A 26387-nucleotide genomic window follows, 5' to 3' on the forward strand; every position below is an offset into this window, starting at 1 on the left:
CTGGTTGTAATTTGTGTTTATTTTTGATACCGGTATTCAAAGACCACTCAAGTTATCCATCAGTTAAAACAATTGCACAAATAGCCTAGTGCATAGATGGGAGGGTGCATTACAACTCTGGCCAAACGTTTTTGCATCGCCCTGTAGAACGAACAAATTCTGCTTCAAGAAGTTAAATGAAACCTGCTGAATAATGTTACATTAACATATAGAATTACACACCGCTTTGTAGTTTTCCATGTACTTAACGGGAAAACTGACAAAAATGGAAAAATACTGTACTACTGTTACTACTACATGATGTTAACTAAAAGATCTAAATTATTATCCATATGCTGCACCCTCTCGGGGTGGATGGTGAGGCTGTCGGGGTGCTGCACCCTCTCGGGGTGGATGGTGAGGCTGTCGGGGTGCTGCACCCTCTCTGGGTGGACGGTGAGGCTGTCGCGGTGCTGCACCCTCTCGGGGTGGACGGTGAGGCTGTCGGGGTGCTGCACCCTCTCGGGGTGGACGGTGAGGCTGTCGGGGTGCTGTACCCTCTCGGGGTGGACGGTGAGGCTGTCGGGGTGCTGTACCCTCTCGGGGTGGACGGTGAGGCTGTCGGGGTGCTGCACCCTCTCGGGGTGGATGGTGAGGCTGTCGGGGTGCTGTACCCTCTCGGGATGGATGGTGAGGCTGTCGGGGTGCTGCACCCTCTCTGGGTGGACGGTGAGGCTGTCGCGGTGCTGTACCCTCTCGGGGTGGACGGTGAGGCTGTCGCGGTGCTGTACCCTCTCGGGGTGGACGGTGAGGCTGTCGGGGTGCTGCACCCTCTCGGGGTGGATGGTGAGGCTGTCGGGGTGCTGCACCCTCTCGGGGTGGACGGTGAGGCTGTCGGGGTGCTATACCCACTCGGGGTGGATGGTGAAGCTGTCGGGGTGCTGTACCCTCTCGGGGTGGATGGTGAAGCTGTCGGGGTGCTATACCCACTCTGGGTGGATGGTGAAGCTGGCAGCCTGGCTCCGGTGCAGCACAGTGAACATGGAGCCCTGGTTCCCTGGGTCCCCGCAGTGCCGCTCAGGCAGGCTGTGCCAGGTCTGGTAAAGGTGGCGCTGGGCTCGGGTGTTGGGGGTCAGCAGACGCAGGCGGGAGAACCGGGGGGCCGCACTCTTCAGGGGGTCCGGGGGCAGCCGCTGGACAGAGCCGGGGGATCTGAGAGGGGATGGAGAGAAACAAACACTTCACTTCCGAACCTGCATGGCAGTGGAGCTCCGTCTTCAAACAGAATATTTTACCAATGCAAGCTGTCAAGATCTTTGCATTCTGAATTGACTGTTGGTTAAAACACAGTCCTGAGGAAGGACGCAGAAAACAGACAACATATATAATAATAGTTATGAAAGCACAAAGTCTAAATAACATCAAAATATCAACGAGGGGAACAATATTCCGGTAAGGTGAACCCAGATCATGAGACCCAGTCCAACTCACTGTGGCCCCATCAGATTGTGCTGTGAGCCGCCGGCCCTGCTTGTGTTCTCTTTATCAGCCACAGAGGGCGCTGTTTCTACAGCTGTTCCCGGTTTGACCAGACTTCCTCCATTCTTAGAAGCGGGGCGACTGTCTTTATGAAGTTCAGTCAACCCCCCTCTCTGTTCTGCCGATGGTACAGTCTTTGGCCCTCGTTGGCTCTCATGGATGGCTGGGAATAGTCCATTCTGTGGAGAAAGGTAATCTTAATCTTGTGTATCTTTGTCTGTTTAACTTCCCATACTTTTGTGTGTTGTTTGGAAGAGTTCGGGATTCTGTTATTTGAAAATGAGTCTCATTCACATTCAGTCCAGACAGTGTTCACTAAAACACTTACTGTGCTCTGCACTGGAGGAAGGGGCGGTGCCTGGGACCTGCAGCGTGGTGTGGGAGGGGCCTGCACTGATAGAGGAGGAGTTAGAATTCTATCAAGGCCAGTGGGAGGATCTTGTGCTGCTGTAGGCGGGGCTGTAGAACCACAGGTGAAGGGGGCGGTACCTGTGAAGCTGCAATCTAATTGAGAAGTTGATAACAAACATATTGAAGGCAACAGTCCCTATAACTTCACAACAATCCTGTGAAACCGCTCTCCTCTCTCACACACGTTTCATTATTGAGGAGAGTCGCCTTGCAAAGGAAATGCAGTGTTCAAAAGTGGACAGTCTGGATTCTAATAGTCAATGGCATTTGCTTGGCCATACACTCTATATTACAGTCCTGCTTGTAAATGTGCCACAGAATTCTCTCACTAGAATGCGTTTCTTACCGGCGGTGAGTTCTGGAAGCTTCAGGTACCGTTCCGGAATCTGCCATCTCATAAACGCCTGGGGGGAGAAACACACACCTCAACCCTGAGAACTTCAACTACACGCTGATCAGGGGAGCAGTGAAACGGTATTAAAACTAAGGGGCAGGGGGTTACTGTATGGAAGAAAGGCAGATGTGTGTTTTTTTTTTTTTTAGTTCAGATTATCGTGGCTAGTTTGGGGGTGAGGAGGCCAGTAGTTTCAGGACAGTCCAATTCCACAATTCCACAGACAGCACACGCACGCACACACACACGCACACACACATGCACACACACGATAAGCTCTATATTAATCTATTGGTTAAATGCTTTCAAAGAAGTGCATGATAAAATGAACCCTAAGAATGTGTACTACTGTAGCAACGTTATGCAAATTAGATTATTTTATCATACTTTTTTTATTAGTTTATAAATATCATACATTGACTATTAATACAAAATGAACAACATGTGGTATTGTTAGTAAACTAGTTATAGTTAAATAAATACAGTATCTCTTAAAGTGCATATATTCTGGTGTATATATTCTTCAGAAGTTATGTATTATTTCTAACTATTATCGAATGTCATATTTGAAGAAGTACATTTCTATAAATTGTTCTAGATGAACGATATATTAAAACATCGATCTCTTTTACAGGAGAGAGGAGAGGGAAGTACTCACTGTAGAAGGCATTGTTCTGTTTCTTCAGTCTCGCAATGCTGGCTTAGTTAAGAAAGGCTGGTGGTTTTGGTTGCTTAGCAACAGCTGAAGTCAGTGTTGTCAACACAGGCCAGAGTTTACACAAGCACAGTTCAGCCAGGTCGACACTTCCTGCTTCACTCCTAGAGGCCTTTCTGAAGAGAACAGTACGGTCGCACAGTAAGCACACCTCGGCACACAATACTGATCCATGAGACTGACCCACAACACAGGAAGGGGTTAGGAGGCAGGGAGCAGCTCAACGATACAGTAACTGTGTGACCTGAAGCGTTTACAGCAGTTCACTCCGGACACGCTGTGTTTCACGAATACGGGAGCACAGGGCATTGCTAATGTAACGGATCTCCTCCTAGCTGCTGATGAGTCAGTAATACTGACACTGGGAGCTGCGTCTCAGCCCATTGAGTTGAATGGAGAGGCGAGGGCTGGGTGTGATCCGCAGGCTATGCGACTCAAAGACAAGCTTCTTACCATTCAGCTGAAGAGCAGCTCTGCCGTGGAGAGGCAGGGATGGCAGCTCAGGTTAGGAGTAAAGAGCTTCGGTAGAGATTAGTGTTGAAGCTTCATCTCAATTGCAGTTAGGATCGTTTTTATTTTATTAAAAAATACTAATACAGCTCTCAGTCTTGGTTTGCACTCTTTTAAACAAGCGACAATGCTGCTTGAGCTAATAAGCAAATGGAGCCAAATGTGTACAATTTACCTTCACGCAGCTGACTTGAATGCGACTTTGAGTCGTTTGGGAGTTTAACAAAACATCAGTCAGTTATTGAATTGTTTTGTGTGTTGAATTTCTCTCTCCTTGACTGGTGCTTGTTTGTGTTTCAAAAGCAGGGCAGGGGCGGCTCATCCTTCTCCTAATCCACTCCAGCCTTTGCAATAGCTTGTGATTAAGAGGGTGTATTTATGGAAAGTGACGTGCAGTGAATTTGTGACAAACTCAATTACACCGAGAAGGCAAAGCTAGCTCTGGCACACAGTGACCGTGATAAGGAAGACTCTACAGGGAGATTTCATCAAGAATCTGCAGTCCTGAGACTCAAGGAAAGTCTGTCTTCAGTGCAGCCAGCACTGATCTTCAGCAAATCCCTGTCCCTCCAGTGATCCCGGTTGACGTGTGGATTTATCTGACCGTCTGTCTGCATTACGTGCTGAAGCGCACTTTCTGTGTCTTGTCTTTCAGAGTGAGAAGCAGATCGCCTCCCACCTGCCTTTCCACTGAACCGGCAAATCAACAGAAACCTCAAAACAGACATCGACGACAAGACCATCTCAGTGTGTCCGTTCCTCGGGTCTGATTCGAGCACCAAGTCTTACACCATCGGCTCCAAGTTCAACCTGTTACCTCCAGCCCTGTCCGCGGCAGGACTTTGAAAACCAGAAGATCATCTTCGCTCGTTATCAGTGGATTTGAATTCCAGTGTCTTTGAGGGAACCTCGACATTTCAAAGTGTTGGGACTGTTTTCTGTTCAGAACCGAGGTGGAAGAACCTGTGTTCAGCTTTGTTCATGGGATCAGCGTGTTTAGCTTCTTGGTTTTCAACTGCTCTAGTTAAACTGGAACTGGACCCAGTTTACTTGACCCTATGAATCGGATTTCAGCTGTTTGGAGGAATGGATCCATTTTGATGCCACGTTGGAGCTCATTGGAAGCGGGTTAATTATTATGGTCACAGTTTTTAACATACAGACAATTGCTTAGAGGAATTATCAGTACTTTTCTGCTACGCAGTGATTACTGTTAATACTATGTTATGTTATGTTAATGAAGCAAACTTAGTTGAAGCAAACTAAATATTGCCACTAAAATACAAATATATATAAATATACTTGAATAACTAATTCATTTTTCATGATTGTTTGTCCTTCTGTGCTAAAAATCCCTCAATTTTGATTTTAGGAATTTCTGACAGTATAAAACACTGCATCAGAATTCAATACCTTCATAAAATATATTTATAAAAAAATCAGCAGAAATGACTGACAGTGTCGTCAGAATATAATACCTGAAAAAGAATAACAGAAAGATTGAGTTTTATTACAGCAGTATTTGCTGTTGAAACATGTGAAGACGTTGACCTTGTGTAATTGCATTAACAGCATTACTATCCTTGTGGAGCAGTACGTTCTGCTAGGATCCTAGATTCGGGGCACCAGCAGCTCTGCACGCACCGTTCAGCCTCCATCATGGCGGAGCTGTTTCATGGCAAGGTCCTCATCAAGAACAATAAGGACCGTGATGATGTGGACACGGACAGGGAGCTGTGTCTGCAGCTGGAGAACAAGGTGCTGCTGCTGTTCTTCGGGTCGGGGGAGTGCCCGCGCTGCCAGGACTTCACCCCGACACTCAAGGAGTTCTTCGTCCAGCTCACAGACGAGTTCTATGTGGACCGAGCCATGCAGCTGGCCCTGGTCTACATCTCCCAGGACGAGAGTGAGGACAAGGAGAGCAAGTTCCTCAAAGACATGCCCAAGCGCTGGCTCACCCTGCCCTTCGAGGATCAGTACAAGAGGTAAGAACCGCCAGGAAACGGGCTGGGCAGCCATGCCAGCAGAAATATCCATCAGGAAACGGGCTGGGCAGCCATGCCAGCAGAAACATCCATCAGGAAACGGGCTGGGCAACCATGCCAGCAGAAATATCCATCAGGAAACGGGCTGGGCAGCCATGCCAGCAGAAATATCCATCAGGAAACGGGCTGGGCAAACATGCCAGCAGAAATATCCATCAGGAAACGGGCTGGGCAAACATGCCAGCAGAAATATCCATCAGGAAACGGGCTGGGCAGCCATGCCAGCAGAAATATCCATCAGGAAACGGGCTGGGCAACCATGCCAGCAGAAATATCCATCAGGAAACGGGCTGGGCAACCATGCCAGCAGAAACATCCATCAGGAAACGGGCTGGGCAACCATGCCAGCAGAAATATCCATCAGGAAACGGGCTGGGCAAACATGCCAGCAGAAATATCCATTAGGAAACGGGCTGGGCAGCCATGCCAGCAGAAATATCCATCAGGAAACGGGCTGGGCAACCATGCCAGCAGAAATATCCATCAGGAAACGGGCTGGGCAAACATGCCAGCAGAAATATCCATTAGGAAACGGGCTGGGCAAACATGCCAGCAGAAATATCCATCAGGAAACGGGCTGGGCCAGCCATGCCAGCAGAAATATCCATCAGGAAACGGGCTGGGCAGCCATGCCAGCAGAAGGGGCTGTTTTTAACCACAGGGGCCTTAATTCCGGGGGTTATAATTACAGGCACACACCTCAATAGCAGCTCTCATGCTTGAAAAAGGACAGTCGAGAAGGATGCTAAATTAATAATTTCACTTTTCCTTGCCTTCGTGCCCTGCTGTAATCAGCTCCACTCACGCCTCTGCGAGGTTAATGTCCAATACAAAACCAGCGCAGTCCTCTTAATGGGACCAGCACCAGATCCTTCACACTTTATCAGTGGGGGGTGGAGACCCCATCACCCAGTTAGATAAGTATGTGAATCAAAGATCATTTGTACACTGAAGACATTGAGAAAGTCTTCTGGGCTAAACTATTGTCATTGAATTCATGCGTTTATTATTTCTAAGTTTAGCACTATTGAGTGTTTCATGTAGTATTTTCATTGTAAAACATTAATATTCCCGTGCCTTACTCTCAGGAAGTCTGTTACTGCTTCAGAATGACAGGTTAGACATTCATCCCCTGAGAAACACTCTGCAAGTCTCTGTGTCCATCAAAGAGAGTGAAATACAATCTCAATGTGATTCGAGGGAGCCACCGAATGGAGACGCACTTTGTCATTAAATCTCTCTCTCCTCTCTGTCTCGTCTGTCACTCTCTCCTATCCTCCCTGTCTCTCTCCTCTGTCTATCTCTCTTCTCTCTGTCTCACTCTCTTTCTCTCACTCTCATTTTTGGATGTATAATAGTTGTTTGGAATTATTTTATTGTTGTACTGTTATTATATTGTATTGAGTATAGACTATTTAGGTCTCTCTTTGTATGGAGATGTACTTGTGTGTACAGCTGTGGCCAAAAGTGTCGCATCACCCTATAGAATGAACTCATTTTACTTGATAAAGTCGAATGAAACCTGCTGAATAATGTTAAGTTAACATATTGAATTACGTACCTTTTTGTAGTTTTCCATACACATAACGAGAAAAAAAAACTGCATGAAATGTAAAGATATTACGTTATGAAATCTAATATGAAACACTGCACTTCTGTTATGGCTTCCAGTAGACTCACGTTGCCCACGCTGACTCTGGCTGTGTGTCTGCAGGGAGCTGGAGTTCATGTTTGGGGTTGAAGACACCCCTGTGGTGGTGGTCCTGAGGCCGGACGGGACGGTGCTCTCCCTGAATGCTGTGGAGGAGATCTCTCGGCTGGGGGGCGCCTGCTTCAAGAACTGGCAGGAGGCGGCCATGCTGATCGACCGCAGCTTCATGATGGCCGAGGACTTCGACGACAAACCCACGCGCAGCGTCACGGAGCCCCTGCGCAGACTCAAATACAAACTGGACAAGAAGAAGAAGAAGAAGGGGCAGGGGGAGGAGGATGAGGAGGAGGGAGCGGAGCGCTGGTCCTGAGGGAGGGGCTGGAGAGGAGGAGGAGGAGGAGGAGGAGGGAGGGGAGCGCTGGTCCTGAGGGGGGAGGGGGGAGGGGCTGGAGAGGAGGGAGGGGCTGGAGAGGAGGGAGGAGGAGGAGGAGGAGGAGGAGGAGGAGGAGGGAGGGGAGCACTGGTCCTGAGGGAGGGGCGGGAGAGGAGGAGGAGGAGGAGGAGAGGGGAGGGGAGTGCTGGTCCTGAGGGAGGGGCTGGAGAGGAGGAGGAGGAGGAGGAGGAGGAGGAGGAGGAGGGAGGGGCTGGAGAGGAGGAGGAGGAGGAGGATGAGAGGGGAGGGGAGTGCTGGTCCTGAGGAAGGGGCTGGAGAGGAGGAGAGGCGGTCCAGGGGGGGTTGAAGTAGCAGCTAGGGAGCCATCAAAGTTGGGTAGAGAGGGAGGAGTGGGAGGAGTTATGGTCTTACAGTAGGGACTCCAGGATTTGTTTTGCAGGGTATATTTTACTGGCCTGGATTAATGATTATTTAAGATAGACATGATATTTGAATACACCTCATCACTGTAGATTTGTACTTGTTTAGGATCACCTATAAAGCTAGGATGGGAAACGACAAAGAGTGAAAAAATCAGTGTTTTTGAAAATGGAGACAGACTGCTTAATGCGAGATGAGGAGGAGGCTTCGGGGTTTACTTTTCATTTACTTCTCTGTGCATCCCTGAGATTTTAAAGAACACATTTATCAATCAACAAAACACAAACGCCAGCTGTGTGATGTGCATTTATAGCATTACAGTGTATGGGGGGGGGGGGGGGGGGGGGGGTGTTATGTAAAGTAAATTCAAATACATACAGTGACATTTAATAATACAAGCCCCTGATAAAATACAATGCGTTTTCAAAGCAGGGCATGTGTCTTTGACTGCTGTGCTTGAGGAGCGTTACAAATAAACTCAGTGATTAACATGCAGGTTCTGCACCTTTACAGTGTTCCGCCTCCAAAAGGCTCGGTCTAGCCGTCAGGATGTATTACCAGCACTCCAAATCTCTGAGAAGGGGCACAGATTAAAAGTAAGGCATTGTAACTATTCTCTCACAGTGTGTAACGTGTCTAAACCCGGTTTACTGAAAGCCCATTTAAAAAGTGAAGCCGCTGCACATGCCATTGAGATATTACCATGCATCTGCGTAGACAGGGATAGCAGGTGGGGCTGGCAGAGGAGAGCGGTCCTGCTGGCAAACGGTTTGAATGGGATCAGAAGCCTGTTCAGTCCCAGCAATTAGCATTCTCCATGCAAGTGGAACAAGCCGTGCTGTGTCTGTGTGATGCACTGCCGTTACACATTCTGCCCCCTGTCGGTGAGATAAGATGAGGCTGAATGCTTTAGGACCGATGTGGGTGACTTGACCTTTGCCTGAAAAAAAAATTAATTGCACTAAAATGACTGAAGTTTGCAAATGTCTTTCTAGTTGCAGTTATGTTACTGGATGTGCATTTTGTAAACACGATTGAATTGCAATAAATTACATTTGATCAGGCTTTCCATTGTGTATTTACATAGTTATATGCCGGTACAGGAATGAACTCTCCAGCAGGGGGAGACATGTACATGGGACTGGGATCCCCCAGTCCTGTATTTCAATAAAATACGTGACGACACTGTGGATTAAACTGTTCCCTCTAAGGAGCGCCCCACAGTCACGCTGAATATGTACTAGGATCTTGTTATCCAGAAATGGTTTCAACCCCTTTCCCCGGACCAAGCCACGCTATATCTGATAACAGCCTTGTTGAAATAAATGTGTCACTAAAATAGTTCACTATTCCCCCTCAGTTGGTTCCTGCGGGCTCTGAATTACAAAGGGTGCTTTCAGGGTCAGGTGAAAACAAACACTGTGCTTGGATAACACGAGTGATAAGCTGGGCAGCGCGGAGCGCATTTACAGCTTGATTTGATTGCCGACTACTGACACCTGTTTGTTTTAAATTATTATTATATAAACAACTTACAAAGTTAGTAACAAAACGGTGTCATGTCAACTATATGACATTACATGTATTTAAATGTAGTATTTTGTTTCACAATGTCATTTCAAAAAATATGTGTGAATAAAGTGGACCATGGGGTTCAATTTCCCCTGTGAACCGGCCGCCTCATTTCACACACCCTGTATCACACACGGCCTGTTTAATATTCATGATGGGATGAAACCCGGCTCTTTGGAAAAACGCCCGGAATGCAGCTGAGGAATGCGGTCACTCTGCATTCCACTGCAGCTCCCAGTTTCATTTGTGTCTGTCGGACATGTCATACACGTAATGTGGAAGTGTGGATATTTTATTGTACACGCATGGAGTTTGGGACACGAGCAAGAAAACGTAGTGTTACCAATTAGCTTACTAAAACATTATTATTTGTAATTTACCTCAAGTTATATCCGCGCAGTTTCTGAAGCGCGCAAGCAGGTGTTTTACGCTGGTTTCTACCGCAGCAAAACAAGTCGAATTTAACTTGTGTTTTAAGAAGCGGACATTTTAGTTTGTTTTTCTATATAATGCTTTAAGTTGTTTTTTTTTGTGTTTTTTTACGATGTATTGTGTTAGACGTATCGTTTCAATCTTTTTGTTTCGAGGTCGGTGATTATTATTGAACATTATATTTGATTGAAATGTAATTAAAATGTAATGCAAATTGAGAAGTTGCAATTTAACATCTCGGTTTGACTCGACTCAATCCTTTATTTTATTTATTGATTTATTTATACCAGACTTGGTCCTGCGATTGACTAATAATAATAATAATAATAATAATAATAATAATAATAAATCAATTAAATAAACAGAACCCACATAGCAATTCATCGTTAGTCACAGGGGGTGGGAAACTTTTTTTGTTGGAGTACAGAGAATCCTTGTTTCATTAAACAGCCACGAACATCTCTAACAAGACTCGCTACTGTATTCTGCTGTGCACCCCGGGGTGCCATGTCATTCGGACTTGCCCCCCGTGTTGGTAGCGGTTTCCCCCCGGGGGCGCAGGACCCCGTCCCGTTCGAGATTGGCACTTCACCCGGACAGGGCGCCACCGTGCCCGAAGGCAGTGAAGAGGAGGCTCCGGGACGGTTGTTTGCGGTTCCCGGAGAGGATGTCTTTTTGTATCCCATGTCTGACGATTTGGTCTGGATTACCAGGGAACTGAGGACCGTTCAGCAGAGACTGCAGCAATTCCGACAGATCTTCACAGACGGTGATGACGGTTAGTATGCATTTATTTATTTAACTCCGAGGTATTGCTTATGGTATTAAATTGAGGATAAGGACACAGAGAGTGGTGAGGGGATGGAATGGGTTACCTAGTCATGTTGCTGAAGGAGACTCTTCTTCACACAGAGAGTGGGGAGGGGATGGAATGGGTTACCTAGTCATGTTGCTGAAGGAGACTCTTCTTCACACAGAGAGTGGGGAGGGGATGGAATGGGTTACCTAGTCATGTTGTTGAAGGAGACTCTTCTTCACACAGAGAGTGGGGGAGGGGGGATGGAATGGGTTACCTAGTCATGTTGCTGAAGGAGACTCTTCTTCACACAGAGAGGGGTGAGGGGATGGAATGGGTTACCTAGTCATGTTGCTGAAGGAGACTCTTCTTCACACAGAGAGTGGGGAGGGGATGGAATGGGTTACCTAGTCATGTTGTTGAAGGAGACTCTTCTTCACACAGAGAGTGGGGGAGGGGGGATGGAATGGGTTACCTAGTCATGTTGCTGAAGGAGACTCTTCTTCACACAGAGAGTGGTGAGGGGATGGAATGGGTTACCTAGTCATGTTGCTAAAGGAGACTCTTCTTCACACAGAGAGTGGTGAGGGGATGGAATGGGTTACCTTGTCATGTTGCTGAAGGAGACTCTTCACACAGAGAGTGGGGAGGGGATGGAATGGGTTACATTGTCATGTTGCTGAAGCTGAATCATTTTTAACCTCTTCTATGAGGTAGATAGACAAGGAACACTCAATAAATACAAGATGTTGTTTATTTCATAGTGAGGATTTCTTCACAGTCGACTCCATACACATGCAGCTCTACACACATTCATACTGCAGTCCTTTATTTGAAACTGCCTGGAGATTTCTTCTACTTCTGAGTGGTGACCAGCATTCTCAATAGGTTAATGTTTAGAAGTGTTTCAAATTAAAATGTAAGCATTTAGAGTTGAATCTAGCACCAATAATTGTTCACTGTTTAGATGAACATTTCAGTGTAAAAGTACAAGACATGCACATTATCGAGGGATAGTGTTGGTTTCGGATACTTGTGGAGTTACGCATGTACTGATCTGTTCATGTGTGTTTTCAGTGCATCTTGTCTGACGGTGGTCTTTGTGTTTCAGGGGAGCGCTGTCCGTCTCAGGCCCAGGTGGAGCTCTCTCTGCAGGGATTGTTAAGCTCTCTTGAGCCCCTCCTCCAGAGGTACCCGGCTGTCCACTCCCAGTCCGTCCGCAGAGCCATCGCCGCTGTCCGCCACTCCGCCAACGGTGAGTGTCATCGATACGGGACGACCCGCACTGAGAAAACACAAGAGCACGCAAGAGCAGAGACTCAAAGCAGGGACTGCAAGCCAGGTCAAGCACAAGGAAGCATCTCACGCGTATGTTACACTAAACAAATCCGTGCGTCCCTTCATACACCCACAACCCTGCTTGCATTTTGTGTCCTATTTATTTATTTATTTATTATTATTATTTATTTCTTAGCAGACGCCCTTATCCAGGGCGACTTACAATTGTTACAAGTTATCACGTTATTTTTATACATTTATACAGTTGGGTTTTTACTGGAGCAATCTAGGTAAAGTACCTTGCTCAATGGTACAGCAGCAGTGTCCCCCACCTGGGATTGAACCCACGACCCTCTGGTCAAGAGTCCAGAGCCCTAACCACTACTCCACACTGCTGGCCAGTGTTATTTGGCAGACGCCTTTATCCAAGGTGACATACAAGTGTTACAGGGCAATGCAAGGTTACAATGCAAAGCAGTATTTAAATACAGTGTCGTTTACAGTAAGTGCAAATTATACTACTAACATATAGCATAAGATAAGATGCAGCAAGTTAGGATTAAAACATTTTATATCTACAATGACACAGTAGTGCAAGGAGCGTCATCTGAGGATCCAGTAACATGGTGCTGAGGTCAGGCGAGCCCAGTGCATAGTAGGGGTAGTAGAACCAGAGATCTACTTATGCTTGAGTCCTCTTGCTTGAAACTTGAAGTCATGGTCTGGCATATCTTGATTGCCCCTAGCATGATCTTTGTGTTTTTATTGGAAAGGGTTAGGGGTTAGGGGTTAGGGGTTAGGGGTTAGGGGCATGTTCTGTGTTTTTGGACACAGTATAACTCTGTGTTTCAGTTTTACCCGGTTCAGAAGAAACCTGCTCACCATCGGTTCCGATGTCATAGCTGTAGGACAGTTAGCTGTGCCGTGCTGGGCAGATATCTGAATACAATAGAAACTGTCTAATGTGTGCCCTGGTAATTCCAGATCACCTGTAATCCAAACTACACTATCAAGCTGCAGAAACCACGTTTCAGTTAATCTCTAAGTGTTTGACAAGTTTTTAATTACAAAAAAAACCATAAATCAAAGACTAGACCAGACATTTTTAACTTGTTTCAGATTGTGATCAGTGCTAATCTGAACAGTCTACTGTGAACAATCAGAAACATATTAGAAGAGATTTGATAGGAGGAGAAAGCTAATTCTGTAAAGTGTTTCATTGTTTAAAGGCTCCAGTCAAAGGCAAAGCAAAGCAAAGAGAATTGCATTGCCTCAAAGTAAAACAACATGTTCTACATAGTCTGTGACTCGGACACGCCTTGTTTATTCTGAGCAGTGTGTCATGAGCAATGCCACCTCCATAGACTCAGTGGCACGATGGTGATGATGAGTCAATCAGGGTGGAATTCACCTTGCATGACACTGCAGGTAGAGACAAGTGATTTCGACACACCTGTCTGGACAGGTGAGGACTCGTACAACTACAATGAATGAAACTGCCAACGTTGCATCATCTTACAATTACAGGACAGGAACACCTCTGTGTTTCAACTAGAGTGCCAACTATTGATACCAGCACGTGCGTATTCCTCCGCTGGCGACGGGGGTGTAGGTGAAGCTGTCTCTGCGTGTGTTTCTGACCGTTACAAGAACTCCCAGAAGAGCTCTGATTCTCCTGCCCAGTCCCTAACCCTAACCTTTCCTATGACTGACGTGTTTCAATGCATTCCTTCCTGTGACACACTAGAATACAAGTAAATCCGATCTTGTAAGTTCTGCACGTGTTCCAGTAGATCCGAACTTGTAAGTTCTGCACGTGTTCCAGTAGATCCGATCTTGTAAGTTCTGCACGTGTTCCAGTAGATCCGATCTCGTAAGTTCTGCACGTGTTCCAGTAGATCCGATCTTGTAAGTTCTGCACATGTTCCAGTAGATCTGATCTCGTAAGTTCTGCACGTGTTCCAGTAGATCCGATCTTGTAAGTTCTGCACGTGTTCCAGTAGATCCGATCTTGTAAGTTCTGTTAAAGACAGCCACATGTTGTATTTTAAATGTGTGAACGGTGTGAAAACAAAAGCCTTCGCCTGAGAACAAAAACATGTTCCGGATTCTTTCACTTTAAACATTCCTGCTGGTAAAAGGTGCATCACAGCACAAGACGAAACTGCCTCTTTCACAATTTCAAACCAGTTTCCTAACTCTGACTGCTCGGAACTCGATTTCATGTGGACTGTGTGCGTTCCCCAATAGCAGGTATTAACTCCTACCCAAGACGGATGCACATGGCCTCTATGGACACACAGCGGTGAATGCGTTTCACAGTTTGAGCCACACTTACTAACGTGGTGCCACTGCTCAACTGTTTATTTTTATCTGTTTAAAACGTGGCTGCCTGTGTCCTTCCTTATCTTCAGCACACATCTATAGACCACCAGCAGTTTTATAGATGTGGTTTACATACTCACACTGTGACATTTAACCACAGGGACTGTGCTGCTCGCTTTCACTGGGGCGCAGACATTAAGCTGCAGATGCTTCTGAATAGATGCACAACTTGTCTGAAATCCCTGACTGTTTAAATTATTAATAAACATATTCATTGATATGTTTATTTCATATTTATTCCTGCTCCAAAAATCAGAGCGCTTACATAAAAATGAGAAACTCCCTAGTCTGCAGTACATACACATTTATCCACTGGAACTACAGTATTTAAAATGTGTGAGAGGGGTGTGCAACTATTCAGCAACAATCACCAGAAAGCAGTTGTGGCTCTGTGACTTCAGCAGGGGTGTGACTTGGGCTCCCGTGCGACTGGGTCACCCCTCAGTGGCTGCATTGGTCAACATGGTCTCCTGTTTTTGAAGTGGCCGTGTTTGCAGGCCATGTGCCTACCACACAGGAAGGGATATTCTTTGCAGTGCTGTCCTTGAAAAACCCTGGATTGACGTGTAAGATAACCGAGAACCAAAAGTTCTTCAGAAAATGGGCACCAGTGTTAATGCTGTGAGTGCAGGGGTGTTCGAACCCTGGTCTGGAGAGCCACAGGGTCTTCTGGTTTTCTCAATTATTTCACTGAACCAATTATTTTCTTAATTGGTCAACGCTAACATTTTAGCCATAAGTGATTTCAAGATACCCAGAAAAGCTGCTGGACTGCGCTGTTGGCCAGCCCTGTGCTTCTAGGAGGACAGCCAGGGATGATTTTGCCTGTGGTAATAAGATGGAGGAAAATTGAATTTAAAATCTTGGTGAGCACTGAAGAGTCCCGCTGTGAAATTTCTGAATGGCTCTGTGTTATCCTGGTAGAAATCTACCATGCAGGAGATTGATCACAGTCTGACCTGGTAACTGAAGACACGAAACCCTGAAAATCAGGGCTGCAGCGCTGCTGAAGAAGAGAGCGAGAGATAGGCAGGGACTTCCTGTTTCACTTGAGGAAGTGCTGTGGTCGACCTGGTAGCTGCAGCGTCTGTGGTCAGGTGCACAGTACAGCCCCCAGTTAGAAGCACAGAAACGGCGATCTCTCTCTCGCGCGCTCTCGCTCGTCTCTTTCATTTGGAAGACAAACCTTTCTGATCCATCTAGTTCTGTTGCTGCGTATCTCACAAGGAGCCGAGCTGGGGTTCGGACGGACTGAGATCGAGGGCGGTGGAGAAATACAGAAGTGCTGGATGGCGTAGCCAGAGACGTTGAATTGAGAGCAAAGATTACAAGGGCCTGCTGACCTGCTCTGGGCCGAGAGAGAGAGAGAGAGAGAGAGAGAGAGAGATGGGGGATTCTGAAGGTAAGAACATTTTGAAGTGTGTGTTTGTTACTGCAGTATCTGTGTGGGTTGGTCATGTGCTGAACGCAGGCCCGGGGTTAATTCTTATTAAAATCACAATTATGCTGCAGTAATTACAATTGCACTAAAAAGTAACATAAACAGCTCCACACCTTAACACGTTTTATCCTACCCAGCAGTAATCACTGGTACAAATACCAACACGTAGTACAGAACGGTTCTTTTCAATCACTAAAAACGAGTGACAATCCGAGAGGAATGTTTCACTCGGTGTAAAACACAACATTACTGTGAAGGCTTGGGAAGGTGTGTAATTGAACTTGATGCATCAGTGATCTGGTCATTACAATTACAATTACAATTACAATTACAATTACGCTCCAACTACGATTACCTTGTCATTGCAATTCATTGTACTCGACCCCGGGTCTGCTGAACAGGGTTCTGTCGCGATTCAGTCGCAGATACTCTTACACAGAGCTAATCCTCAACCTTGTTTTTATCTTGGAGTTCTTCCACTACTTCAACCAATCAATCATGAAGTGTAAACTTAATGGAAACACAGAGACAAACGTTTCTGTTTGCACATTCACTGATAAAACTCGGCAAATTCGTGTTCTGCAGAACTCTGATTGTTTGTTAGTAATGGTGTAGTGGTTTGTAAATGTGTGTACCAAAGACATGCTATGCAGAGGAAAGCAATACATTGATGGAAAAGTCAATGTCAACTCTGGTCACTGTTTTAAATCAACACAATTTGAGTAAAGACAGATTCAGGACAGTTGAGAGAGACGGAGAGAGAGACAGAGACAGAGAGAGAGAGAGAGAGAGAGAGAGAGAGAGAGGTATAGAATGGGTCACCATCTTTCTGATAATTCATTGTGGGCCTGCAAGAGCCGTCTCGTTGTACAGCATTGATGAGCCCAATAGCGTTTGAACACTTCCTCTCCTTTTATTAAGAAGTTAATGGTGAGTTACTCAGAGGTTTATTTACTATAATTTGGTGCCATGTTCTACATTGTTTCACGTTATTCGACATGAAGCACACACACACACTTACAGAGGGTGACACAGTCACAGTAAAAATAAGCCTCGAGTTCTGAAAACAGTGTGATTGACGTAACAGGATGTGGTCGACCTAAATTGAGATCTGCTCTCAGTAGAGAGAGAGAGAGAGACAGAAAAAAAGAGAGAGAAGAGAAACGCTTTGCACAACAATTGGGGATCGTTCTTTTTTTTTTTTTGTTCCTTTGTTTTGATATTTAGTGTTCTGAAAACAGTCAGTCTTGTGTCACGATCTTGCCACAAGTATATCACTTCCACATGTGAATCTATCTAGAGAACGGCTTCTCCCCTGGTGATGGAACCTGCTGAGAACCTTCTTCAGTTGAAGTTATTGAGTATCTCATTCTCTGGTGCTGCCTGGACCCCGGCTGTCTGCCTCTGCCGTCTTCACTCTGTAGTTCCACTTCTGTTTTTACGTGTATCTAGGGATCAGCAGTTGTGATGAAACTTGGTTTGGTCCTTATTTAGAAAAAGTTACTTCTATCATGCAACCGTGGGTTAAAAAAGGCCTTGCAGTGGAGTTCAAGATTGTACTGCAGGGCACATGAAACCACAGCCTCGCCCACTGCAAAAACAGAACAGAAAGGCTGCGTGTACAGCATGAAAAACCGTCCGTGTCTCTGAATGGACACAGTGTCTGTGTGACTGCATGCTGTTTGAGGAACCCTGTCCCTGAATGGACACAGTGTCTGTGTGTCTGCATGCTGTTTGAGGAACCCTGTCCCTGAATGGACACAGTGTCTGTGTGACTGCATGCTGTTTGAGGAGCCCTGTCCCTGAATGGACACAGTGTCTGTGTGACTCCATGCTGTTTGAGGAGCCCTGTCCCTGAATGGACACAGTGTCTGTGTGACTCCATGCTGTTTGAGGAGCCCTGTCCCTGAATGGACACAGTGTCTGTGTGACTGCATGCTATTTGAGGAGCCCTGTCCCTGAATGGACACAGTGTCTGTGTGACTGCATGCTGTTTGAGGAGCCCTGTCCCTGAATGGACACAGTGTCTGTGTGACTGCATGCTGTTTGAGGAGCCCTGTCCCTGAATGGACACAGTGTCTGTGTGACTGCATGCTGTTTGAGGAGCCCTGTCCCTGAATGGACACAGTGTCTGTGTGACTGCATGCTATTTGAGGAGCCCTGTCCCTGAATGGACACAGTGTCTGTGTGACTGCATGCTGTTTGAGGAGCCCTGTCCCTGAATGGACACAGTGTCTGTGTGACTGCATGCTGTTTGAGGAGCCCTGTTACTGTGAAACTGCATTTCGGAGACTCTTCTGAGAAATACAATGTGTGTTAACAGCTAGCAGCAGAAAACATCCTCTTTCTAATGAAGATAGTTCGTACAGTCACCCCGCTCCCCAGGAGTAGGTCCGTTCAGATCGTACAGCAGATACTGAATCTGCAGATCTGGCCAAAAGTTTTGCAACACCTAGAATTTTAGGGTTGAGACATAATAAAAAAAATAATAAAAAAACTATATGAACATAATTTAGATATTTTATTTAACCTCATGTAATCAAAGAAACTATTAAATTATATCGTAAAAGTCTACCGGAAGCCATAACAGTAGTACAGTATTTCACATTGGATTTCAAAATGTCACATTTTTCAATTTGTCAGTTTCATGAAGTATATGGGGAAGCACAAAGCGGTGTGTAATTCAATATGTTAACTTAACATTATTCAGCAGGTTTATTGAGCATATTTATGAAGCAGAATTAGTTCATTTTATATTTTGGGATGCGAAACCTGTGTCCGTAGCTGTACAGTATCACACGTGACGTAATTGAATGTGAAGGGGCAGGAAGCAATGTGTGTACCTGTTCCTGTCTTTATTAGCATCGCTGCACCCCGCACAGAGCCTGCTGTGGTCTCATGGTCCACGTGAAGGGATCAGGCCCCAGGAAGCAGCTTTTATGTGAAGTGCTTTCTTTGAAATATCTGCTGTTGATAATGTTGCTAGTGCAATAACAGGTAGGGAAGCGTTTCTTTAAAACCGCGCTTGGCACTCCTGGAAGAACTCTTGTAGTGTCAGAATCACACAGTGCTTGGAAGAGGAAGTGTGCCAGCACCACAGCCACTGATAGTTATTGTTTTCTTGATAAGTTTTGTACAGGCGGACCAGAGAGAGAGGAGACCCCGCCTACCAGGTAACTCAAAGTGGTTTCCTTGGTAACAATGCATGTGGTTGTAATCTGGTGCAGTCTTGTGCTTGCTTCCTAATTGTGCGATCCCTTGATGTGCGTCCTGTTTGCACTGAAGCTGTACTGCAGTTCACAGAACATGCAGCCCACATCCGGAGTCTAGCTGGAAAAGCAGCAGCTCACAATGCAGTGTTTAGCAACCTGTTCAGAAACCATCTCCCTCACTTTTACACACTCTGCAGGGATAACACTCCACCTGCATAGCACTTTCACCCATTCCAGGTATTACGAGGGGCTTGATTAGCCCCAGTGTGTAGGTAACAAGCTCGGGTGTGTCTTATTAAACTCCTAGTAGAACCAGGAATGGATCCCACTGCTGTGCAACGGGAGTCTTATTCCCATAACTTCGCTGTCCAGCGTCTGCTCTCAGCTGTGCCAGGCACGTCCGCTCTTCATTTATGTAGAGCAGAGAGGAGACGGGGCGAGCAGAGTTGAAAGGTCACGTTGCCACACTAATGGAACGAGGAAGGCTGTTCAGTCGTTTAGGATTCTCCAACCAAGCTCCAAGCCAGGAAATCACAATCTAAGCAGAAGCAACACTAGAGAACGACAGCGAAGGCAGGTAGTAAGATATGAAACAGGTTGAAATATTACAGAATTATATATGATATTCTAGATCCCTTTTTAAATGTCGCAATGTTTTTGAACCTTTGTATATATTTATTTATTTCCCTGCTTTGTAGAGCTGAACTGTGAAGCTGGCGGCAAGGAGAAGTCCAAGAGATACAGTGAGATCTTCAGAGATTTCGACGCCCTGGAGATCTGCATTGGGAACTCGTATGTCATCCATTCCCTCCTCCTCCACAGCCCCTTTTCACACTGCAGTCTCCTATTGACTTCTGAAAGAGCTAGAGGTCTAATTCCCCAGCCTTGGCTTCCAGTCTGCCTGCTCAGACCGTGCACATGAGTGAAATCCACATCCCAAAGCAAACACAACCTGCCCCGTCCTAGACCGTGCACATGAGTGAAATCCACATCCCAAAGCAAACACAACCTGCCCCGTCCTAGACCGTGCACATGAGTGAAATCCACATCCCAAAGCAAACACAACCTGCCCCGTCCTAGACCGTGCACATGAGTGAAATCCACATCCCAAAGCAAACACAACCTGCCCCGTCCTAGACCGTGCACATGAGTGAAATCCACATCCCAAAGCAAACACAACCTGCCCCGTCCTAGACCGTGCACATGAGTGAAATCCACATCCCAAAGCAAACACAACCTGCCCCGTCCTAGACCGTGCACATGAGTGAAATCCACATCACAAACACAACCTGCCCCGTCCTAGACCGTGCACATGAGTGAAATCCACATCACAAACACAACCTGCCCCGTCCTAGACCGTGCACATGAGCGAAATCCACATCCCAAAGCAAACACAACCTGCCCGGTCCTAGACCGTGCACATGAGTGAAATCCACATCACAAAGCAAACACAACCTGCCCCGTCCTAGACCGTGCACATGAGTGAAATCCACATCCCAAAGCAAACACAGCCACCAATATGAATGTAACATTTAGTACTAAATCGAGTCTACTTCTCTTTTGGAAATGTGTGTCTACCTAGCTATTTCTGCCATGCTGCCTGACGAAGGTGGAAACGTTATAGCTAATTATTAAAATAGTGAGTTTACAGTGTGTGTGTGTATGTATGTGTGTGTGTGTATATATATAGATATATAGATATATAGATATATAGATATAGATATAGAGATATAGATATATTATGGGACTGGTTTATTAATTGCTTTACTACAATGACTAACATAATCACTGTGTCTCTCTGTCTGTCCTTGCCGCAGGGTGGTGGACATTCTTCTGGGGGACGCTGACACCCAGTCAATATCCACGACGGCCTCCTTGGAGACGCAGGACACAGACGAGCTGCCAGTAAGACTCCACTCTCACTCCCAGTAGCTCTGTCTGCCAGATAGGAGTTCAATTCAAAGAGCCCAGTCCTGATACGAGCTCACTTCAAAGATCGAGATTCGAGATCTGTGAGCTTGCAGGATTGCGAGCGCATGCAGGCAAGTGTGAGGCAAACCTCTCGGTGGAATTAGGTTTTAGAAATGACCACCAGGGGGTGTGCAACTCTACTTCCTGCCTCCTCTGCAAGTATGTGACCAATAGTCAATGCAAAATCTTTACAGAAAACCCACTCCTTGGTATATCTCATATATCCTTCCAGCCTGTGCTGTGTGTCTTATTGCTCAGCCCCCCTGTGCTGTCTTTCCTGCCTGTGCCTCCCCATCTTCCCCTAGTTTAACTGCCCCACTGTTGTGTTGATCCCTGCAGTCCGATGAAGGTTTCTGTGTGGAGTACAGGACAGACTGTGAAGACAAGGAACTCTCTGTCATTACAGGTGAGTCCTTACCTGCACCTTCATAACAATGAGCTCTAGTAAAACACTCTCAGCTCTCCAGTACAAAGTAAGCAGGGCTTGGTTTCTTGGTTTTAAACAACAATCCTCAATAACTGCTGTTAAATATTTGGAATTAGCTACAGTAATGAATGACTTGTTAGTAAGATGACTGAATTCCAGTTAATCTTCAATACAATCCGTTCTGTGCTGATAAAAGCCCGGTCCATATCGACGAGTGCTGTACAACGATGCTGCAGAGTTGAAAGTGAAAGTATTCACTGGGGCACACAGTGGCACGGGCGACCGTTGCCTTTCTGTGTTCACTGTGATCATAAGAGCTGTGTCTGGATTTCTATGTAGCTGTCTTGCTGTTTTAATGACGAAGGAAGCTGAGGAGTTAATTTTTCAATCCAGAATCCTTTGCTTCTGTCTTGGTATGTTATGAGAGGATAACCCCACTGTTCAGCTTCATTGACATGAATGGAAGAGAGAATGCACTTGCATTAGTATTATAAGGTTATAGGATGGCAAATCCCTGTTTGTGTGTCTGCGTGTGTGTGTGTGTGTGTGTCTGTTTGTGTTTGTGTGTGTGTCTGTGCATGTGTTTGTGTGTGTCTGTGCGTGTGTGTGTGTGTCTGTGCATGTTTGTGTATCTGTGTGTCTGTGCATGTGTTTGTGTGTGTCGTTTGTGTATCTGTGTGTCTGTGCATGTGTTTGTGTTTGTGTGTGTGTCTGTGCATGTTTGTGTGTCTGTGTCTGCATGTTTGTGTGTGTGTGTCAGTTGTGTGTGTGTGTGTGTGTGTGTGTGTGTGTGTGTGTGTGTGTGCATGTTTGTGTGTCTGTGTCTGCATGTTTGTGTGTGTGTGTCAGTTGTGTATGTGTGTCGGTTGTGTGTGTGTGTGTGTGTGTGTGTGTGTGTGTGTGTGTGTGTCTCTGCTGATTCCTCCAGCCCCGCAGCTCAATCTCACACAAAATGGTAAATCTGTCCCTTCTTAGCGCCTGTCATGAGCAAGTCTGCTCTTAACAGGACTAATCCTGCCAGCTACGTCAGAGAGAGAAGGACTGGATCACTGACTAAGACACCAGTGGAGTCCAGAGAGAGAGAGAGAATATAGACGAGAGGGAGGGAACAGGGAGAAAATTGTTTATTTTTTACATATCAAGATTTCAGAACGGACTTGTAAACTTTATTGATTTGAATTTATTCTGCGATCCTTTTATTTTCTACAGACCCACACTTTGGGATGCATGGCAGTCCTTGCTTCTTGGTCGTATCAGTGAAGCAGGATTCTGTAGGAAAGGCACATCGTTTTGGTGTGTGCTTGATGTGCTAACCGTGGCTGTACTAGTTTTCCTTCTTTAGCACTTGGTAACAGAAAGTATCCTGAGGTCAGTGTAAGGAAGCGTCTGTACTGTGAAATACGTGGATCTGAGCACAGGTGTGTAACACTGGAGTGGTGCAGTTTAGTGTGGAGTTTCTCATCTGTATTGGAGTCTGTGTTGGAGAAGGGCCGGGGGAGGAAGCTTCATGATGGTGTATGAGGGGGGAGCGTGTGGCGCCCCCTGGTGGTCACGCCTGTCTCTGCTCTCTCAGCTCAGAATGCCGACGCTGCTTTGCTGCGCAGTGAGGGGGGCGTGGAGACCGCGCTGCTCTACGCCAAGCTGTGGTGCAAATACGCGAAGGAGCTGCTCACCTGGATGGAGAGGAGACTCAGTCTGGGTGAGTAGCACTGGGCTCTCCTGTGGGGAGCATACCCTCGTAAAAGCAGGGCAGTTTACTAAAGCATGGGAAAGCATCGGCAAGTATTGCAAAGTATAACAAGGAATGGTAAAGTATATCAGTAAACGTGGCAAGCCAGGGTAAACTGTGGTAAATGCAGAGTGTAACCAGGGGAAAAGCATGGGAAAACTGCAAAAAAATACTATGCAAAAATACCATCGTACCCTTTCATAAGGGTAGCTTACTGGTTTCAATGGGGTTTCTCACTTCAGACCAAAACCAGAGAATATGATATGTACCTGTTTGGAAATTGAATCTATGTGGAGGTGTGTGCATCCAGTTTGAATGTGATTTCAGGAGTTGTGGTTGCTGTTTGGAAATTGAAGACTCCTTCACAAGATGCCTTCACTCCTCGTTCTCTGTGGATTATGCTGAATTGGATTATGCTGGAGAGTGACATTGTAGGAGATTGTAAATCACATGAAACAGTTGCAGAACCCCCTGCAGTGTTTGCAAGAAACTCATTACTTTACCTTTGCTGTGTCCCTTGTTGTCAGTGTCACAGCAGTATAGAGACTGTAAGATTATGAATCAGATACGTTTCTCAGTAATTTCTCTATAAACCTTTCAGTCAGAGCAGCATTATTTCAGGAGTGATGCTGATCTGGATACACTGCAACGCTCCTGAGAAATGTTTACTTCTATGACCTGTCATGTGTGAATAAACAAAACTGGACTTTTTTTTTCTAGAATTGGATTTTGCCAAAAATATCATTAAAACTGCTGAGACTGCCAAGTCATCCGTCGCTCCACAGGTAAGACCTTCCTCATCCTGAACACCACACAGATTCCAACAGCCCTCCACACTGTCACACTCTACCAGCAGCACAGAGACCATCCTCATGCTGAACACCACACAGATTCCTGCAGCCCTCCACACTGTCACACTCTACCAGCAGCACAGAGACCATCCTCATCCTGAACACCACACAGATTCCTGCAGCCCTCCACACTGTCACACTCTACCAGCAGCACAGAGACCTTCCTCATGCTGAACACCACACAGATTCCTGCAGCCCTCCACACTGTCACACTCTACCAGCAGCACAGAGACCATCCTCATCCTGAACACCACACAGATTCCAACAGCCCTCCACACTGTCACACTCTACCAGCAGCACAGAGACCTTCCTCATCCTGAACACCACACAGATTCCTGCAGCCCTCCACACTGTCACACTCTACCAGCAGCAGCTTCAGCCCATTGCCTCTGACCTAGCGTTACAGAGCTGCTGTATTGCTGGTGGCCCGTGTGTTTCAGTGCAGCTTTGTGTTTGCTCCTGTAGGAGTTCATGCCTCTGCAGTACATCTATACGATGGCTCTAGAACACGATGTCAAGAGCGGGAATTCGGCCAAGGAGACTGGAGACCTCCTGCAGCATCGCTGCATCCAGGTAACTGATCCATCAGGCTGGTGTAATGCCCTCGGGGCACCACAGGTGGGATATTGGGATTGACTGCAAATACAATATCAGAGCGATCAGCAACATGGACATGCAGATCACCAAGCACAGCGTCCAGAGAGTGTGCATGTAGAAATGAAATGGGATTCTGATACTATCAGTGCATTGTGTCAGGGCAGACCCCAGACATGGAGACTAAACTGCTCCCTCCCTAAGAGAAAGGATGCTCCAGGGCAGGCTTGAGGTTTGAAGACTCTCCTTCTTTCTAACCCAGTCGCTTGCTGTCCCATTGCAGGCCCTGCATGCCAAGAGGAATGAGATTGAGAAATGGCGCAAGGAGTTCAAGGAGCAGTGGAGCCGCGAGCAGAGGAGAATGGTACTGTGTGTTTACATGGCACTGCCCGTTCGCTGTGTGTTTACACGGCACTGCCCGTTCGCTGTGTGTTTACATGGCACTGCCCGTTCGCTGTGTGTTTACACGGCACTGCCCGTTCGCTGTGTGTTTACACGGCACTGCCTGGTCTCTCTTCAGAGCGAGGCGGGGTCCTGTCTGAAGAAGCCTCGTCAGCAGTATGTGCAGTGCTCCGGTTGTGTCTCTGTGTAGAATGTGAGTGTGTCTCTGATGCTGGTCTCTCTTCAGAGCGAGGCGGGGTCCTGTCTGAAGAAGCCTCGTCAGCAGTATGTGCAGTGTTCCGGTTGTGTCTCTGTGTAGAATGTGAGTGTGTCTCCTGATGCTGGTCTCTCTTCAGAGCGAGACGGTGTCCTGTTTGAAGAAGGCTCGTCAGCAGTATGTGCAGTGTTCCGGTTGTGTCTCTGTGTAGAATGTGAGTTTGTCTCTGATGCTGGTCTCTCTTCAGAGCGAGACGGTGTCCTGTTTGAAGAAGGCTCGTCAGCAGTATGTGCAGTGTTCCGGTTGTGTCTCTGTGTAGAATGTGAGTGTGTCTCTGATGCTGGTCTCTCTTCAGAGCGAGACGGTGTCCTGTCTGAAGAAGCCTCGTCAGCAGTATGTGCAGTGTTCCGGTTGTGTCTCTGTGTAGAATGTGAGTGTGTCTCTGATGCTGGTCTCTCTTCAGAGCGAGGTGGGGTCCTGTCTGAAGAAGCCTCGTCAGCAGTATGTGCAGTGCTCCGGTTGTGTCTCTGTGTAGAATGTGAGTGTGTCTCTGATGCTGGTCTCTCTTCAGAGCGAGGCGGGGTCCTGTCTGAAGAAGCCTCGTCAGCAGTATGTGCAGTGTTCCGGTTGTGTCTCTGTGTAGAATGTGAGTGTGTCTCTGATGCTGGTCTCTCTTCAGAGCGAGGCGGGGTCCTGTCTGAAGAAGCCTCGTCAGCAGTATGTGCAGTGCTCCGGTTGTGTCTCTGTGTAGAATGTGAGTGTGTCTCTGATGCTGGTCTCTCTTCAGAGCGAGACGGTGTCCTGTCTGAAGAAGCCTCGTCAGCAGTATGTGCAGTGCTCCGGTTGTGTCTCTGTGTAGAATGTGAGTGTGTCTCTGATGCTGGTCTCTCTTCAGAGCGAGACGGTGTCCTGTTTGAAGAAGGCTCGTCAGCAGTATGTGCAGTGCTCCGGTTGTGTCTCTGTGTAGAATGTGAGTGTGTCTCTGATGCTGGTCTCTCTTCAGAGCGAGGCGGGGTCCTGTCTGAAGAAGGCTCGTCAGCAGT

At 46.6% G+C, this 26387-nt stretch overlaps 3 protein-coding genes across 5 annotated transcripts in view; 2 read left to right on the plus strand and 1 right to left on the minus strand.

Moving 5' to 3' along the window:
- Position 1: 1 nt before the first annotated feature.
- Positions 2–3524, minus strand: LOC117962400 (uncharacterized). 3 transcript variants are annotated; one of them, XM_034910463.2, is made up of 5 exons: positions 2982–3524; positions 2276–2333; positions 1847–1911; positions 1471–1697; positions 2–1191 (listed from the first exon to the last, which is right to left on the minus strand). In XM_034910463.2, exons 1-5 carry the CDS (start codon positions 2991–2993, stop codon positions 960–962), a joined length of 594 nt encoding a protein of 197 aa, XP_034766354.2. In that variant the 5' UTR covers positions 2994–3524; the 3' UTR covers positions 2–959. The 3 variants fall into 3 exon arrangements, with proteins under 3 accessions (XP_034766354.2, XP_034766353.2, XP_034766352.2); XM_034910462.2 differs by having other exon boundaries at positions 1847–2015; positions 2982–3512; XM_034910461.2 differs by having other exon boundaries at positions 1847–2022; positions 2982–3501.
- A 101-nt stretch (positions 3525–3625) lies between these two features.
- Positions 3626–7619, plus strand: LOC117409782 (nucleoredoxin-like protein 1). The gene is made up of 2 exons (XM_059006851.1): positions 3626–5533; positions 7308–7619. Exons 1-2 carry the CDS (start codon positions 5208–5210, stop codon positions 7612–7614), a joined length of 633 nt encoding a protein of 210 aa, XP_058862834.1. The 5' UTR covers positions 3626–5207; the 3' UTR covers positions 7615–7619.
- Positions 7620–10773: 3154 nt separating this feature from the next.
- The window catches only part of LOC117965645 (GEM-interacting protein), a gene marked incomplete at its 5' end in the record, with an annotated part of 32639 nt that continues 17025 nt past the window's right edge, over positions 10774–26387 (plus strand). The window contains 9 exons of the mRNA XM_059006869.1: positions 10774–10840; positions 11970–12113; positions 19873–19966; positions 20992–21079; positions 21485–21551; positions 23146–23271; positions 24022–24086; positions 24618–24725; positions 25030–25110. Of these exons, the coding sequence (XP_058862852.1) occupies positions 10774–10840; positions 11970–12113; positions 19873–19966; positions 20992–21079; positions 21485–21551; positions 23146–23271; positions 24022–24086; positions 24618–24725; positions 25030–25110 (840 nt within the window). The remainder of the gene's footprint in view (positions 10841–11969; positions 12114–19872; positions 19967–20991; positions 21080–21484; positions 21552–23145; positions 23272–24021; positions 24087–24617; positions 24726–25029; positions 25111–26387) is intronic.

The sequence above is a fragment of the Acipenser ruthenus genome, chromosome 34, assembly GCF_902713425.1.
Source record: "Acipenser ruthenus chromosome 34, fAciRut3.2 maternal haplotype, whole genome shotgun sequence".
In the NCBI taxonomy this organism is placed as follows: Eukaryota; Metazoa; Chordata; class Actinopteri; order Acipenseriformes; family Acipenseridae; genus Acipenser; species Acipenser ruthenus.